This window comes from Schistocerca americana, chromosome 4 (assembly GCF_021461395.2).
Source record: "Schistocerca americana isolate TAMUIC-IGC-003095 chromosome 4, iqSchAmer2.1, whole genome shotgun sequence".
NCBI lineage: Eukaryota > Metazoa > Arthropoda > Insecta > Orthoptera > Acrididae > Schistocerca > Schistocerca americana.
The window spans coordinates 621,473,958-621,493,494 of NC_060122.1; the positions used below are offsets into that span (position 1 = coordinate 621,473,958).

The 19,537-nt window shown below is 43.1% G+C and overlaps 1 protein-coding gene across 1 annotated transcript in view; it reads left to right on the forward strand.

The window, feature by feature from the left end:
- The window catches only part of LOC124612957 (probable cytochrome P450 301a1, mitochondrial), a 284,020-nt gene extending 274,813 nt beyond the window's left edge, over positions 1-9,207 (forward strand). The window contains exons 10-12 of the mRNA XM_047141477.1: positions 4,890-4,971; positions 7,680-7,886; positions 8,848-9,207. Coding sequence (XP_046997433.1) covers positions 4,890-4,971; positions 7,680-7,886; positions 8,848-8,964 — 406 coding nt within the window. The 3' untranslated portion in view covers positions 8,965-9,207. The remainder of the gene's footprint in view (positions 1-4,889; positions 4,972-7,679; positions 7,887-8,847) is intronic.
- The last annotated feature ends 10,330 nt before the right edge of the window (positions 9,208-19,537 follow it).

The window sequence follows — 19,537 nt, forward strand, 5'->3', positions numbered from 1 at the left end:
ATGCTATTCAGTACCTCTTCAATCGCACGCGAGCTATGTGCCGGACATCTATCATGTTGGAAGTACATTGCCATTCTGTCATTCAGTGAAACATCTTGTATTAACGTCGCTAGAACATTACGTAGGAAATCAGCATACATTGCACCATTTAGATTGCCATTGATAAAATGGGGGCCAATTATCCTTCACCCCCCCCCCCCATAATGCCGCACCATACATTAATCCGCCAAGGTCGCTGATGTTCCACTTATCGCAGCCATCGTGGATTTTCCGTTGCACAATAGTGCATATTACGCCGGTTTACGTTGCCGCTGTTGGTGAATGACGCTTCGTCGCTAAATAGAACGCGTGCAAAAAATCTATCATCGCCCCATAATTTCTCTTGTGCCCAGTGGCAGAACTGTACACGACGTTCAAAGTTGTCGCCATGCAATATCTGGTGCATAGAAATATGGTACGGGTGCAATCGATGTTGATGTAGCATTCTCAACACCGACGTTTTTGAGATTCCCGATTCTCGCGCAATTTGTCTGCTACTGATGTGCGGATTAGCCGCGACAGCAGCTAAAGCACCTACTTGGGCATCATCATTTGTTGAAGGTCGTGGTTGACGTTTCAGATATGGCTGAATACTTCCTGTTTCCTTAAATAACGTAAGTATCCTGCGAACGGTCCGGATACTTGGATGATGTCGTCCAGGATACCGAGCAGCATACATAGCACACGCCCGTTGGGCATTTTGATCACAATAGCCATACATCAACACGATATCGACCTTTTTCGGAACTGGTAAACGGTCCACTTTAACACGGGTAATGTATCACGAAGCAAATACCGTCCGCACTGGCGGAATATTACGTGATACCACGTACTTATACGTTTGTGACTATTACAGCGCCATCTATCACAAAGCGAAAAAAGTGGTCCAACTAAAAGATTCATATTTGTTTACGTAATACACGAATATGTAATAAAACATGGGGGTTCCTATTTAAAACGTGTGGTTCCTGAAGAGGGGCAGCAGCCTTTTGAGGAGTTGCAGGGGCAACAGTCTGGATGATTGACTGGTCTGGCCCTGTAACACTAACCAAAACGGCCTTGCTGCTGTGCTGGTACTGCGAACGGGTGAAAGTAAGGGGAAACTACAGCCATAATTCTTCCCGAGGGCATGCAGCTTTACTCTATGGTTAAATGATGATCGCGTCCTCTTGGGTAAAATATTCCGGAAGTGAAATAGTCCCCCATTCGGATCTCTGGGCGCGGACTACTCAGCAGGACGTCGTTATCAGGAAAAAGAAAACTGGCGTTCTACTGATCGGAGCGTGGAATGTCAGATCCCTTAATCGGGCAGGTAGGTTAGAAAATTTAAAAAGGGAAATAGATAGGTTCAAGTTAGATATAGTGGGAATTAGTGAAGTTCGGTGGAAGGCGGAACGAGACTTTTGGTCAGGTGAATACAGGGTTATAAATACAAAATCAAATACGGGTAATGCAGGAGTAGGTTTAATAATGAATAAAAAAACAGGAGTGCGGGTAAGCTACTACAAACAGCATAGTGTACGCGTTAATGTGGCTAAGATAGACACGAAGCCTACGCCTACTATAGTAGTACAAGTTTATATGCCAACTAGCTCTGCAGATGATGAAGAAATTGATGAAATGTATGATGAGATAAAAGAAATTATTCAGGTAGTGAAGGGAGACGAAAATTTAATAGTCATGGGTGACTGGAATTCGAGAGTAGGTAAAGGGAGAGAAGGAAACGTCGTAGGTGAATATGGATTGGGGCTAAGAAATGAAAGAGGAAGCCGACTGGTGGAATTTTCACAGAGCATAACTTAATCATAGCTAACAGTTGGTTCAAGAATCATGAAAGAAGGTTGTATACATGGAAGAACCCAGAAGATACTAGAAGATTTAAGATAGATTATATAATGGTAAGACAGAGATTTAGGAACCAGGTTTTGAATTGTAAGACATTTCCAGGGGCAGATGTGGACTCGGACCACAATCTATTGGTTATGAACTGTAGATTAAAACTGAAGAAACTGCAAAAAGGTGGGAATTTAAGGAGATGGGACCTGGATAAACTGAAAGAACCAGAGGTTGTACAGAGTTTCAGGGAGAGCGTAAGGGAACAATAGACAGGAATGGGGGAAAGAAATACAGTACAAGAAAAATGGGTAGCTTTGAGGAATGAAATAGTGCAGGCAGCAGAGGATCCAGTAGGTAAAAAGACGAGGGCTAGTAGAAATCCTTGGGTAACAGATGAGATACTGAATTTAATTGATGCAACGAGAAAATGCAAAAATGCAGTAAGTGAAGCAGGCAAAAAGGAATACAAACGTCTCAAAAAAGAGATCGACAGGAAGTGCAAAATGGCTAAGCAGGGATGGCTAGAGGACAAATGTAAGGATGTAGAGGCTTATCTCACGAGGGGTAAGATAGATGGTACTGCCTAGAGGAAAATTAAACAGACCTTTGGAGGAAGGGGAACCACTTGCATGAATATCAAGAGCTCAGATGGAAACCCAGTTCTAAGCAAAGAAGGGAAAGCAGAAAGGTGGAAGGAGTATATAGAGAGTCTATAAGGGGTGATGTTCTTGAAGACAATATTATGGAAATGGAAGAGGATGTAGATGAAGATGAAATGGGAGATATGATTCTGCGTGAAGAGTTTGACAGAGCACTGAAAGACCTAAGTCGAAAGAAGGCCCCGGGAGTAGACAACATTCCATTAGAACTACTGACAGCCTTGGGAGAGCCAGTCCAGGCAAAACTCTACCATCTGGTGAGCAAGATGTATGAGACAGGCGAAATACTCTCAGACTTCAAGAAGAATATAATAATTGCAATCCCAAAGAAAGCAGGTGTTGACAGATGTGAAAATTACCGAACTATCAGTTTAATAAGTCACAGCTGCAAAAGACTAACGCGAATTCTTTACAGACGAATGGAAAAACTGGTAGAAGCCGACCTCGGCGAAGATCAGTTTGGATTCCGTAGAAATGTTGGAACACGTGAGGCAATACTGACCCTACGACTTATCTTAGAAGAGAGATTAAGGAAAGGCAAACTTACGTTTCTAGCATTCGTAGACTTAGAGAAAGCTTTTGACAATGTTGCCTGGAATATACTCTCTTTCAAATTCTGAAGGTGGCAGGGGTAAAATATAGGGAGTGAAAGTCTATTTACAATCTGTACAGAAACCAGATGGCAGTTATAAGAGTCGAGGGACATGAAAGGGAAGCAGTGGTTGGGAAGGGAGTGAGACAGGGTTGTATCCTCTCCCCGATGCTATTCAATCTGTATATTGAGTAAGCAGTAAAGGAAACAAAAGAAAAGTTCGGAGTAGGTATTAAAATCCATGGAGAAGAAATAAAAATTTGAGTTTCGCCGATGATATTGTAATTCTGTCAGAGACAGCAAAGGACTTGGATGAGCAGTTGAACGGAATGGACAGTGTCTTGAAAGGAGGGTATAAATTGAACACCAACAAAAGCAAAACGAGGATAATGGAATGAAGTCGAATTAAATCGGGTGATGCTGAGGGAATTAGATTAGGAAATGAGAAACTTAAAGTAGTAAAGGAGTTTTTCTATTTGGGGAGCAAAATAACTGATGGTGGTAGAAGTAGAGAGGATATACAATGTAGATTGGCAATGGCAAGGAAAGCGTTTCTGAAGAAGAGAAATTTGTTAGCATCGAGTATAGATTTAAGTGTCAGGAAGTAGTTTCTGAAAGTATTTGTATGGAGTGTAGCCATGTATGGAAGATGAAACATGGACGATAAATAGTTTAGACAAGAAGAGAATAGAAGCTTTCGAAATGTGGTGCTACAGAAGAATGCTGAAGATTAGATGGATCGACACATAACTAACGACGAGGTATTGAATAGAATTGGGGAGAAGAGGAGTTTGTGGCACAACTTGACTAGAAGAAGGGATCGGTTGGTAGGACATGTTCTAAGGCATCAGGGGATCACCAGTTTAGTACTGGAGGGCAGTGTGGAGGGTAAAAATCGTAGAGGGAGACCAAGAGATGAATACACTAAGCAGATTCAGAAGGATGTAGACTGCAGTAGATACTGGGAGATGAAGAGGCTTGCACAGAATAGAGTAGCATGAGCTGCATCAAACCAGTCTCAGGACTGAAGACCACAACAACAACAACATTTAAAAAAACGCAATTGATTTCCGTTTGACCTATGGCAGCGCCATCTAGCGGGCCATCCATAACGCCATCTGGTTTCCCTCTTCAAGTTAGACGGGTTTCGTTCTTTGTAGTTTTTTGGTTTGATGCTTATTTCGTGAGATATTTGGCCAGGTCACTATCAATGGACCACCCTGTATATCACGAGTTCACGACACAGTAGTGAAATATGAAGCTGAATTTTAAGAAGCATGGACCTGAAAGTGGTAACAAATGTGCAACTGAGTGGAAAAACTGTCACCACAGCACAATTATAATAAGGTTACTTCATCTTTGTGTAAGTACAGATACATTTTCGACAAATGCTGCCTTGCCACTTACAAATGTTCCACTTGTATCTGTTTAGTCACCAGCAAATATTTTTTTTGTATTCAAACAGTGATCTCCAGCAATATAAACATGTACATGAATGAGTAAACGCCTGAGGATGGAAACCGGTCGTGTGACGAATAAATAATCTTATATTGTGACTGGTAGCGGAAATTTTTCTGCATCATATGCTGGTTTCTGTACTCCCGATTCATTAGTTTTTATCACACCGTGGCGTATTTCCTGTAAATGTGATTACTTGTAGTTGTCTAACATTATACTCCAAAGAATAGGACTCCCTTTTGTAAACGTTTTGTGGAGGACTGGTTACAGTTGGTAGTAGTGTATGCGTGTTGTTATGTTGGCAGACTGCGGCCGGTGGCTCTGGGCGGCAGTCGTCAGGTGGTCGCAGACAACCTGGTGCTCAGCAACTACCGCGTCCCGAAGGGGGTGAGTGGCCAACGGCTCTAGAAACAAGCTGCTGCTCCTGCTGCGACAGATTCTGTTACCTGCAGTACCTTTACACCATTTTCTGTTATTGCCTTAATTTGCCTTTTGTATACCCTACATTTTTCTTTCAGTCGTACTCGTTCGTCGTCAGTTAACAGACTGTTAACACTGTGGGACGGAGCCCTCTTGTGGACTTTTCCATCCATTACGTTCTTCAGCAACACACTCATCCTAATTGCTGCGTAGTATTTTCTGATGCCGCCTGCCCGTCTTCCATCAGGTCACGAAATTGGTCTTTTCTTACGTCTTGGAATCCTCGAAAGAGCTTTCTTGGTCCATGTGCCACCCATCCACAGCACAGCTATATCCCTCGGCCACTTCGATTTCGATTTCATAACAGTTAAAATTACATCTCCTACCGCAGTCTGTCCACTGATCCATTTGTTCGTTTCCACGTTTCTCCTACCAATTCCCAAGATCCATCTCTCCATTACTCGCATAAAAACATGCAGTTTTTCAATGGTATTTACACTAAAAGTTCATGTCTAACGTGGGTAAAAACTGTTAACACACACTGATTGTAAATGCTTCATTTCCAAATCTCTACTGAATGTATCAAAAGCACTCCAGTCCCATTTTCCCGTTATTCATTTCTCTGTCCAGCCAATCCCTCTCTTCCAACGCCTGTAAACACGTAACTTATAACGTTACGTGATTCTTCCGTCGGTACGAAGGTACAACAGTCTGCTTATGACCTTGTAAACAGGAAACCGGTTGAAAAGTGAATTGCTACCGTAAAACGTTCTTAATTTTGTGTTTATAATAAGCAACAAAAACTTATAACGTACTCTTCTGTTAATTTATTTTCCTATCGATCTCCAAATTGTCTTCAAATCCCCATCATAAAAATAAAAAATAAAAAAACTGGTATTATTATTTCGTCGTTAATTAATTCTATGTTCTTATGGATTTGTTGGTTACTCATATGTTTAGTGATATTGTAACTGATTGTCGAGTGCAGTGTCAAACTTAATCTATTATTTTGTTCCATTTGACGTTGAAGTTGATCTTCATTGAAGGCAAGCAGTAGAATATCATCATCAAACAAAAGCGGGTTCACATACATTCCATTAACGTCTACCCTTTCGTCGTGTTGCCAGTTAAACAGTCTGGAAATTTCACGCAAGACTTCTGAGAATAATTTGGTTGATATGCAATCACGTTACTTGGCTCCGTAGTTTATCATCTTAGAATTTCTAATTTCTTCTGCTTATTTACTACTAGACTTCCATCATTTCAGTTTACCAATAAAGGTTTTCGTAAATAATAATGTCAATATTCAATAACGTTTGGTTTTTTTACTGGCCTTTGTCACATAACGAACACATTGGTGGATAAAGGTCCACACTTAACACGCTGAAATATTTGTCATTCATACAGAGGTGTTAATGTACTAACACACGATTCTTTTGCTGAATCACGAACGCTCTTATCAAGTTTTAACAAATGACGGCGCACTTAATGGCTAATGTTACTCGATTTTCAGAAGCTTACGCACCAATTACATAACCAACATCACTCTCTACTACTAACAACATCGCATAACAGCTTCCTTTCTATTTATTTCACGATTTCAACTACATGTAACTTGGAGCATACTTAAACCAGAACAGCATAATAGCCTCATTTTCTATAGTTCACACTAACGTAATTTTAGTTAATAACATAGTATAACCACCACATATTTCTTTTAACCTCTTAGTAACTCACGTATCTTTATAAATACATAGCTCTTAAGTCCTACCGGACTGCCATGAAATGTAAACGGTATAACGGTATTCATTACTACATTTTCCTTTAAGTTTAAGGAAATTCCAAGTTATTGCATGCGGAAATTCCAAGTTATTGCATGCTGGTTTCTAAGATCGGAGAACTTAAAGCTTTAAATTAGTACAGGTCAATGATCCAACAAAATCTTGGAGCAAAACTTGTATAGCAAACGGTACAATGCAATTTTGAATATCGTTTTCCTACAAAATAAAAATTCCTTGCAAAACGAAATATACCTTCTGAATCCGCAAAACTGAAATTACTGTCTGAATGCTAAGAGCTTGGAAAACATTACTATGAATTAGTTTTGATGCTATATAAGATATTGTTTCTAAAAGTAAATTGCAAAAAGGAAAAAAATGCATTTGTTTACCCCAGGCGTGATGCTAGAGCATGTCGAAATGTTCCATATTGTAATATTTCCTCTTTCAATTATAAAACTACAGCTGTTTTGCTAAAGTGAAATGGAAGCTGTAGCATACTTGAATCTACTAACACAATATTTTTGAATGAAGATGCTACTTCCGGAGAGCTTTTAGTATAGATATTGTAAAAAAACAGCTGGTTTCTTAACTTATTTAAGACTGATTTCGAGAAATTTTGACGGTTACATCAGTCGGTGAAGCTACTGAGGTGAATCTGGATGCGCTTTTAGGAAGGTCGGATGTCATGTGGAGAGCAAGACGGTATAGCTCACAGATACAGATTCACAGAAATGTTAAGCGCAGCCTATATTACCCCAAAGAGTAAGAATGCAATATCTCTAGAGCTATGTTCATTCGTCGGTCATAAGATACGTATAGTTTAGCAAAACTTTCAAAACGCCAGTATGCAACGATGGGGGAAATTTCAATCTCAGCTGATGTTTTTGTGGACAGGTAGACTTGTCGATGGCGAACGTGGTGCTGGCTAACTCGGAGGAGCACTTCTCGCGGCCCTCTGATTTCCTTCCGGAGAGGTGGCTGAAGGGCGGAGAGTCTTCCCAGACGGCCCACCCCTTCGCCTTCATGCCCTTCGGCTTCGGGCCGAGGACTTGCATCGGCCGCAGGTTCGCCGAAACCGAGATCTACACTCTGCTGGCCAGGGTAAGTCCGCAGCTGCCAGAGAGAGTGCACCACATTTATTTATTTAGCGTGTGTGACTTACGGAATTATAGTTTACAAGTTGTTGTTGTTGTTGCCGTCTTCAGTCGAAGACTGATTTGATGCAGCTCTTCACCCTGTGCAAGCTTCTGCATCTCCGAGTACCTACTGCAGCCTACATCCTTCTTAATCTGGTCACTGTATTCATCTCTTGGTCTTCCTATACGATTTTTACCCCCCCCCCCCTCCCCAACCCCACACAAACACACACTTCCCTCCAGTACTAAATTGGTTATTTCATGATGTCATGGAGTGTGTCCTATCAATCGACCTCTCCTTTCCCTTCTTTCAACGTGCAGAGTTACGACTGTGTTGTTTCCCCTTGTTAGTAAGGATCCGGATCATATGTGATTCAGAGGACAAGCTCGCTGTGTCTACAAGTGCTTCATAATGTCCACATTTGTGGTGGGTGGATGACTGTATCTTTAACCGTGCAGCCTAGTATGTGCTGTTTTGAAACTTACTGGCAGATTAAATCTCTGTGCTGAAGTGGAAGCCAAATTGCAAATGTCGCATATCGCGCCCAACGCCTTCAACGACAGCTATCCAAGTACGGTGCACCAACCGTCCTCACTGCTTCAAGTCATGTTACTGTAAATGTTGAAACGTCGGCTCAACCACCCACTTACAGTGTAAAAAAAACTTGCGGAACGCGTAAATATTATTGTTTTTTGCACTTTAAATAGGTGCTTGAGCAGACGTTCCAACTCCGACTGTAAAAACTCGAGACCTATCCATTAAGGATAAAATGATAGGCCATGTTACTGTGTTCGAGTCTGGGTCAGATACACAGTCTCAACTTGAAAATTAATTCAGGAATCTTGCATGTTGGCTGTACTCTAACGGTGTGTCTGCTCGATGTCTAATTTCATTGGGAATTTTGTTTGTTTGCCTGTGACACCAGGTGGTGCGCCGCTTCCGGCTGGAGTTTGACGGCGAGATGCGCTGGAGGACTACGGTCCTCCACGGTCCCGTGGCACCACTCACCCTCAAGGTCACCGAGAGGGAGCGCGAAGTGTGACGCCACGCCTCTGACTACTGCTGCTTCGTCACAACGGAGCGCAGCTACCGTGCGGCCAAGCCAGTGCTTCCACATTTGAGCGTGGAGTGGCATTAACGCTGTGCAGCCGTGTTCACTGTAATCGTGCCGCACTGTATTTACCAATTGTTTTGCAATTTTCTATGTACCACGAAGTCAGGAAATATAACTAACCTGCTTTTCACTTTTAATAAACGTTGCCACTTTGGTGATTTTGTATAAAAAGCTATTTTCAGATTATTGAAGGTTTAATCGTTCGTTACATTTATATTTTTGTAACTTTTCCACATTACCACAGGTTAAAGGCGATATCATATCCCAAGATTCTGACTAAAGAAAGTGTCAATCCCATCAATTTCACTCGTAAGACTGCTGTGTCGAGTGTACTAGAAACTATTTTGTGGTCCGTGTTGATAAAATCTGACTTGAAATTTGGATCCTGAAGCTGTTTTTTCTGCAGTTTCAGATAAAGTTAGGAAGGTTGTCTACGGCCATAATATAGACTGATGGTGTAATCCAGCTCATTACCTGATAAGAATATTGACAAGCTATTTTTATATTTTGTATGATAATGCACAAACACTGACAAGACAAAGCATTGCCTGTGTAACCACAGCTCGTTGGTAGTTTGTATGCCACCTTGTTACGTTGGCACATGACGCAGTAAGAACACTTTGTAAGTAGAATGGAGAATCATTCTAGAGACCAGTGGAGAGTAATTGTTGCAACAATACGTGCCACAAATGACTTTGAGAGAGGGCTGTTTGCATGCTGCTACCGTGAATATTAATGGAAAATGGTAGCATGATGGTGTAACTGTGATTGACGACATCTACATCTACATCTACATCTACATGATTACTCTCCAATTCACATTTAAGTGCTTGGAAGAGCACAATCATACTATCTCTCTACCATTCCACTCCCGGACAGCGCGCGGGAAAAACGAACACCTAAACCTTTCTGTTCGAGATCTGATTTCTCTTATTTTATTTTGATGATCATTCCTACCTATGTAGGTTGGGCTCAACAAAATATTTTCGCATTCGGAAGAGAAAGTTGGTGACTGAAATTTCGTAAATAGATCTCGCCGCGACGAAAAACGTCTTTGCTTTAATGATTTCCATCCCAACTCGCGTATCATATCTGCCACACTCTCTCCCCTATTACGTGATAATACAAAACGAGCTGGCCTTTTTTGCACCCTTTCGATGTCCTCCGTCAATCCCACCTGGTAAGGATCCCACACCGCGCAGCAATATTCTAACAGAGGACGAACGAGTGTAATGTAAGCTGTCTCTTTAGTGGACTTGTTGCATCTTCTAAGTGTCCTGCCAATGAAACGCAACCTTTGGCTCGCCTTCCACACAATATTATCTATGTGGTCTTTCCAACTGTAGTTGTTCATAATTTTAACACCCAGGTACTTAGTTGAATTGACAGCCTTGAGAATTGTACTATTTATCGAGTAATCGAATTCCAACGGATTTCTTTTGGAACTCATGTGGATCACCTCACACTTTTCGTTACTTAGCGTCAACTGCCACCTGCCACACCGTACAGCAATCTTTTCTAAATCGCTTTGTAGGACGCAAACGTCTCATCAAACAATGTCGGATTTGGAGTTTGTAGATCAGTTTAGGTAGCGATCTGCACCGTATATGACGACAGAGCACAGTGCTGAAGTTTCAGAGCGACTAGCGCACATCGTTGAATATGGTGTTCTGCAGCAGATGACCCGTCCGTGTTCTTACGTACGCTCCAGGAACATCGTCAGTTACGGCTACAGTGGGCAAACAGGATCATCAGGCTGGACCTTGGATCAATAGTAATATGTCACATGGACAGATGAGTTACGTTTCTCGCTACACGAGATCGAAGAATGTGTCTGGGTGCGCCACCATCCAGGCGAACAGACGCTAGAAACATTGTCTACACCACGGATGCAGGCCAGTGGGATAGTATTATCACGTTGGGGACATTCACATGTGCTTCCACGGGACTTCGATAGTAATCGAGGACGCCATGACAGGTGTGGACTTCGTGAACATTACTGGAGACGATCCGCTTCCCTTCATGTTAGATGCCTTCCCCGACGGCATCTACAAGGAGGATAATTGTCTGTGTCACTTCAGTGGTTTGTGGAGCATGATAGTGAATTCACGTTGATGTCGTAGCCGCCAAATTCATCAGCTGTGGGATGCTGTCGGCCGCCAGCTCCATGTCCGTAAACTACCGGGTCTTTCGGAAATGGGTGTCCTGTGCATAGAAATCTGGTGCCAAGTACCTGCGGAAACTTACCAAGGAATTGTCGAACCCATGCCATGTAGAACTGCTTCTGTATTGCATTCTAAAAGTGGATCAAAACACGACTAAGCAGCTGATAGTAATGTTTGGGCTCATCAGTGTGTGCAGTCGTTTCTTTCACAGCTATAACTGTCGCATAGGGGTGTCATGAAAATTAGTTTAAAGGACGTATGACTGCCATATGTTTGTTTTCGTTCTACAGTTTAGCCTTGCACACTTTCGCATCTAAGACAACAAATTTTTCACCGTCACGTCTATTAAAATGATTAGCTCCAGTTGTACTTCATTTTCTTTAGACTGAGAATTATTGTAAAAAATAAATTAGCAACAAACACCACAAAAGCTTGTAGTAATTGATATTTTGAATACTGACGGCATGATTCACATTAATCACTTTATTGCTAGATGTAGTAGCAGACTTTAGAAAAGAATGCACTGAAAGAAAGTTTATACAGTTGTGTCTAAAAAGGGCACACACAGGTTAAAACATGCAATGTAGAGTGTTGGGAGAATGTTGAGCGTGACAGCTATGAAGAAATGGAAATACCAGCACGAAGTAGAATAAGAGAGGATGGTTTCACACCTGTCAGAGTGTGAAAACGTAAGGAATATTGATGGGCACAAATAATTATTAAATCTACGAAAAAATGGAGTAAACAAGAGCAACAATGGGAAACGAAAGAATTTTATATTTAAAGGTTAAAGTACAAGAAATTCTTTTTAGGGGTGTATATTTTTTGTATATGGTATCACATTCACTGCTAAAGTTTACCACGGACAATGGGGAGACATCTACTATTCCAATGACATATTTCACTGTGAGTAATCAGTCAGAGATAAATACAGTATCCTATCATAGCCTAATATTGTACAGTATCTAAATTAACACTTCAGCTGCTGTTTAAAAGTGCTTTAATTTTCAGTTATAGTTACATTCATGGAACATCATCAGGTATAGTATAATGTATCAGAGACACATATAAATATATGTAGCTGTCACCATAATGTAGAAAAATTAAGCGTCTCTCATCACACCTGAGTATTTGTAAGTGCCTGGGATGTTATGGATCTCTTGCAGTTATCACATCAATGCCAGTGGCATGTAGCTCTAGACCTAAGCCTATGTTGTGACGCCGTTAGTTACAGATACCACACCGGTATTACACTATCATACACTCCTGGAAATTGAAATAAGAACACCGTGCATTCATTGTCCCAGGAAGGGGAAACTTTATTGACACATTCCTGGGGTCACATACATCACATGATCACACTGACAGAACCACAGGCACATAGACACAGGCAACAGAGCATGCACAATGTCGGCACTAGTACAGTGTATATCCACCTTTCGCAGCAATGCAGGCTGCTATTCCCCCATGGAGACGATCGTAGAGATGCTGGATGTAGTCCTGTGGAACGGCTTGCCATGCCATTTCCACCTGGCGCCTCAGTTGGACCAGCGTTCGTGCTGGACGTGCAGACCGCGTGAGACGACGCTTCATCCAGTCCCAAACATGCTCAATGGGGGACAGATCCGGAGATCTTGCTGGCCAGGGTAGTTGACTTACACCTTCTAGAGCACGTTGGGTGGCACGGGGTACATGCGGACGTGCATTGTCCTGTTGGAACAGCAAGTTCCCTTGCCGGTCTAGGAATGGTAGAACGATGGGTTCGATGACGGTTTGGATGTACCGTGCACTATTCAGTGTCCCCTCGACGATCACCAGTGGTGTACGGCCAGTGTAGGAGATCGCTCCCCACACCATGATGCCGGGTGTTGGCCCTGTGTGCCTCGGTCGTATGCAGTCCTGATTGTGGCGCTCACCTGCACGGCGCCAAACACGCATACGACCATCATTGGCACCAAGGCAGAAGCGACTCTCATCGCTGAAGACGACACGTCTCCATTCGTCCCTCCATTCACGCCTGTCGCGACACCATTGGAGGCGGGCTGCACGATGTTGGGGCGTGAGCGGAAGACGGCCTAACGGTGTGCGGGACCGTAGCCCAGCTTCATGGAGACGGTTGCGAATGGTCCTCGCCGATACCCCAGGAGCAACAGTGTCCCTAATTTGCTGGGAAGCGGCGGTGCGGTCCCCTACGGCACTGCGTAGGATCCTACGGTCTTGGCGTGCATCCGTGCGTCGTTGCGGTCCGGTCCCAGGTCGACGGACACGTGCACCTTCCGCCGACCACTGGCGACAACATCGATGTACTGTGGAGACCTCACGCCCCACGTGTTGAGCAATTCGGCGGTACGTCCACCCGGCCTCCCGCATGCCCACTATACGCCCTCGCTCAAAGTCCGTCAACTGCACATACGGTTCACGTCCACGCTGTCGCGGCATGCTACCAGTGTTAAAGACTGCGATGCAGCTCCGCATGCCACGGCAAACTGGCTGACACTGACGGCGGCGGTGCACAAATGCTGCGCAGCTAGCGCCATTCGACGGCCAACACCGCGGTTCCTGGTGTGTCCGCTGTGCCGTGCGTGTGATCATTGCTTGTACAGCCCTCTCGCAGTGTCCGGAGCAAGTATGGTGGGTCTGACACACCGGTGTCAATGTGTTCTTTTTTCCATTTCCAGGAGTGTATTTCTTTGTCAAAGCTAGTACGTCAAATATTTATGTCAAAGAAATTTGATGGTATAATAGGGAACTTTGTCAAATCTAGCCTGTCGTCAAAAAAATGTGGTCAAATCTGGGCCTCGTCGTAGATTTGATCATACAAGTCGTTCGTCTTCTGTTCACTGCAATGTGAAATGTAACAGCTTGGAGCGCTGCCGTCGCTGCAGCTATTTGACGTCTCTGTAGTGTGTTTGTAAAAATGGCTTCAAAGTTGGTGTGTTCTGTTGTGTTCCTTCGACACTTTTTTTTTCAAATATACTTGCTTCGACTAGGGTGGGAGGGGAGGGGGGAGGGGGGGGGGTGAGTAAGCGGCACAGTGCATGCTATTAATTGTTTGTTGATGTGTTGATGGGCAGGTGGAATATGCTGCAGCTGACATATGTCCACAATCACAGCTACAGTCATCCACTTCTACATCTGGAAATATCCAGGCAGCTTTTCAGCAAGCTGGAATAGAGGATGTGGGCACACTCTAAAATAAAATAGTCTTTCTTGTCTTTTCCATTCTACATTGTCTATTTTTGAACTCTGGATGTCACTAGTTAAAAGACGCTTCATTTGTTTCGTACTTTTGATTAATCTCGTAGTAGTTGGAGCATTAATTCCATTAAATAAACTATTCAAAAGTGAAAATAGCTCTTATTGCCCACATAGTGAACTAAACATTTATTTGCCTTTACATATTCCTCCTTCAGTGCTTTATAAAGCGCTTCACATGTTTCTGGAATTATTTTGGTTAACGTGCAATGTTATATTCGAGTGCTGTGTTGTGAACTAGAGTAGCTCTCTCCTGTATCAAGAAATCTTAGTTTGCCTGTCTTCTGCAGGTATTACATTTTTCAAGAGAGTATTCTGTTTTGTAATATGAGAAGTCACTTTACTGAGAAAATACTGAAATACACTCTCATCCATTCTTAAATAATTTATATATAAGGCTCTCGTAACACATTTTGCTGAATGCTTTTACTATCTCGATGTAATACCTGTGGCTTTATCCAAGCATGTTTCCTTTTTTTCCGTAGCTTTTCTTCCAAATACACGCACAATACATATGTGGCACTAGCAACTACAGCGAATAACAACAAGTTGTTATCTGCCATCTTGAAATCTGACTAAAAATATGACGACAGTGTAATACTCCCTTTTAGCGCCACATGAAAGATCTTTGTCAAAGGAATTTGACGAATATTTGATCATATTTCTTTGTCAAAGAAATATGATGGTGTAATAGGCCTAAGGAAAAGCTCAGCTGAATTTAGCCGTCAGTCTGTCGTACGTCTACACAAGGTAACCGACCAACTGCCTTTCGTATCTAAGTGCTGTGTCACTGAGTAGCTGGAAAACGAGTTGGCCTCATACTGACTCTTAGCAGGAAACGTAAACAGCAGAAAAGACGTTCTATGACGCGGATCCTACTACCGAGTCCCATGATCTATGTACTCCTTTTCCTATTGTAAGAGTGAATTACACAATATTTTAATAGGCCTAGTACAGAAGTACGTAAGAACAAACATACAAAATGAAACCTTGAACAATAAAACCGTGATTAACCACTTTTATGAAACAACATCTCCTGTAGCTATGATAAGGGCACTCAGAGCTTACATAAAACAGTACAACATAGGATAGCTACGATAGTGGCGACGATGAAAGACAATTAACTTACACCTGCAAAAATACATGAAAATATTGAAGTTCAAAAAAATGGTTCAAATGGCTCTGAGCACTATGGGACTTAACATCTATGGTCATCAGTCCCCTAGAACTTAGAACTACTTAAACCTAACTAACCTAAGGACATCATACAACACCTGGTCATCACGAAGCAGAGAAAATCCCTGACCCCGCCGGGAATCGAACCCGGGAACCCGGGCGTGGGAAGCGAGAACGCTACCGCACGACCACGAGCTGCGGACAAAATATCGAAGTGATACAAAACGTGGAGAAGCTGACTTCCAGTCATGGGTACAAAACATAGTAGTTACTTCATCCCTTTTAACAAATTATATAATGAAGCCAATAAGCAAACAAAGAGAAAACTAAAGAGAGTTTTTATACAAAAACAAGAGGAAGAGAATGGTGGAAAGAAGAAATTCTATTACAGTACTCGTTCAAGATGCTCATACCAGTCCCAAATGTCGAATACCCTAATATAATATCTCTGTTATTGGTGCCACAGTCTACCGTTCTGTAGTTACGATACCAAGAATAGTGTAAATCTGGCGATGGGATGGATCTTTCCTAAGCTTATACAATAATTTCAAATAGAAATTGCTCTGCCAAGATATTACACAAATGAAATACTATAAATGTTCGATTACGATTCACAGAGCAACTTTAAAGAAATGTTATTCATGCTGTTGTTAGCTGTCTCAGTTCAGCGTCACAGCTTACTTTTCAATTTATCGATTGATCTAAGTTGTTCAGAAGAATTTTCCGAGTCGATTAATTCAGCTTTACGTGACACGACCATCAGCTGTGCAGTTACTGAACGTGGTACCGAACATGACTACGTGCAAATGGTAAGTAAACCTACAGACAGTGACGTGGTACAAAACGGTTCTATTCTGGAACGCCTCACATTTTTAATTACTGAAGAAAGCTTCTATATTATCGCAGAGCAGATACACATACGAAGTATCGAGTATCTTATAACAAATCAAACAACTTTTCCAGCTACGAAACTCGTAGCAACACTGCCTGCTTTGATACACTCCATAGTCTTGAGATGAGTGTTCACTAACCCAGAGAGTAATTGTACGCTTCTTTGAATTAAGAACAATTGAGATTCCTCTCATACATTGGCAATGAAGTGATTGTGCATGTGGCTCTGAGCACTATGGGACTAAACTGCTGAGGTCATTAGTCCCCTAGAACTTAGAACTAGTTAAACCTAGCTAACCTAAGGACATCACAAACATCCATGCCCGAGGCAGGATTTGAACCTGCGACCGTAGCGGTCTTGCGGTTCCAGACTGCAGCGCCTTTAACCGCACGGCCACTACGGCCTGTGCATGTGGATTGAACTCCCTTCATCTACATCTGCACCTACATAAATACTCTGAAACCACTATGAAGTGCGGGGCTGAGGGTACTTAGCATGGTACCAAATGTAAAGGTATCTTCCCGTCCCAGTCGCGTGTGGGGCGCGGGCAGAGCGACTGCTTAAAAGTCTCTGTGTGCGCTGTAATTAGTGCAATCGTGTCTGCACGGTCCTACGGGGACTGTGCGGAAGGACTGTAGTATATTCCTAGATCCATAACTTAAAGTTAGCTATTCACATTTTTTTAGAAAGCTTTCGCGGGTAATTTGCGTCTATCTTTAAGAGTGTGCCATATCAGATTTAGCAGCATTTCCATAATATTCTCCCTTGAGTTAACCCTTTAAGTGATTCTAGTAAAGGTATACACCACTGGGTTAAATGCTGTTATTACCTCATGTATGTGGCAGTATGAGCTACCAATATGTTCCAAAAAGACACGCATAAAAACGGCATTTCTCCGGGGCTCATACTTCGAGTTTTATTGGTGAGACAAAGGTATCGTCAAGGATTTTGTAGAGTCCTTTGGTTAGAAACCACTTTTATACCAAACAGAAAGATCGTTTTACTGTAACTATTCTCTCTGTCCTCCTCCCCCTCTCTCTGTTCATCTCCTCCATTACTGATTATCCAGCCATCTTCTTTTCCCCTCTCTTTGCCCATGTCCTCCTCCCCCATCTGCCCATCCGCTCCTTCCCCTCTGTCCATCTCCTACTATCTAACTGAACTCTCTCCTGTCACTCCCTTCGTCAAACTCCTCCTCTCCCTCTCTCTATCCATCTCTCCCTCCCCCTCTCCTGCCTATCTCTTCCCCCCTTGTCCACATCCATCTCCTCCTCTTTCCTTTCTCCGTTGATTTCCCCTCCCTTATCTCTGTCCATGTCTTCTTCTTCCTATTTGTGACTATCTCCTCCTTCCCTTCGCTGTCTGTCTCTCAACGTTATCACTTTCACCCCAATAGGAGGCTGGCGGTTCTTACGCCGTAAGTATTTCTTTCTTGATTGTAACTAATATTTGAACTAAATGTGACTGAAACCGTTCCAGGGGTGAGGATGAGCTTTTTACCCGGGACTTTTCCCGCATACGTACACTACTGGCCATTAAAATTGCTACACCAAGAAGAAATGCAGATGATAGACGGGTATTTATTGGACAAATATATTATACTAGAACTGACATGTGATTACATTTTCACGCAATTTGGGTGCATAGATCCTGAGAAATCAGTACCCAGAACAACCACCTCTGGCCGTAATAACGGCCGTGATACGCCTCGGCATTGAGTCAAACAGAGCTTGGATGGCGTGTACAGGTACAGCTGCCCATGCAGCTTCAACGCGATACCACAGTTCATCAAGAGTAGAGACTGGCGTACTGTGACGAGACAGTTGCTCGGCCACCATTGACCAGACGTTTACGGTCGGTGAGAGATCTGGAGAATGTGCTGGCCAGGGCAGCAGTCGAAAATTTTCTGTATCCAGAAAGGCCCGTACAGGACCTGCAACATGCGGTCGTGCATTATCCTGCTGAAATGTAGGGTTTCGCAGGGATCGAAAGAAGGGTACAGCCACGGGTCGTAACACATCTGAAATGTAACGTCCACTGTTCAAATCGCTGTCAATGCGAACATGAGGTGACCGAGACGTGTAACCAATGGCACCCCATACCATCACGCCAGGTGATACGCCAGTACTGCGATGACGAGTACACGCTTCCAATGTGCGTTCACCGCGATGTCGCCAAACACGGGTGCGACCGTCATGATGCTGTAAACAGAACCTGGATTCATCCGAAAAAATGACGTTTTGTCATTCGTGCACCGAGGTACGTCATTGAGTACACCATCGCAGGCGCTCCTGTCTGTGATGCAGCGTCAAGGGTAACAGCAGCCATGGTCTCCGAGCTGATAGTCCATGCTGCTGCAAACGTCGTCGAACTGTTCGTGCAGATTGTTGCTCTCTTGCAAACGTCCCCATGTGTTGACACAGGGACCGGTACGTGGCTGCACGATCCGTTACAGCCATGCGGATAAGATGCCTGTCATCTCGACTGCTAGTGATACGAGGCCGTTGGGATCCAGCACGGCGTTCCGCATTGCCCTCCTGAATCCACCGATTCCATATTCTGCTAACAGTCATTGGATTTCGACCAATGCGAGCAGCAATGTCGCGATACGAGAAACCGCAATCGCGATAGGCTACAATCCGACCTTCATCAAAGTCGAAAACGTGATGGTACGCATTTCTCCTCCTTACACGAGGCATCACAACAACGTTTCACCGGGCAACGCCTGTCAACTGCTGTTTGGGTATGAGAAATCGGCTGGAAACTTTCCTCATGTCAGCTGGTTGTAGGTGTCGCCACCGGCGCCAACCTTGTGTGAATGCTCTGAAAAGCTAATCATTTGCATATCACAGCATCTTCTTCCTGTCGGCTAAATTTCGCGTCTGTAGCACGTCATCTTCGTGGTGTAGCAATTTTAATGGCCAGCAGTGTATATCTCATGTATATACCACATATGTTAAACACATTTCACACGTATTTGTACACATATTTCACCTGTATGTCTAGCGAACTT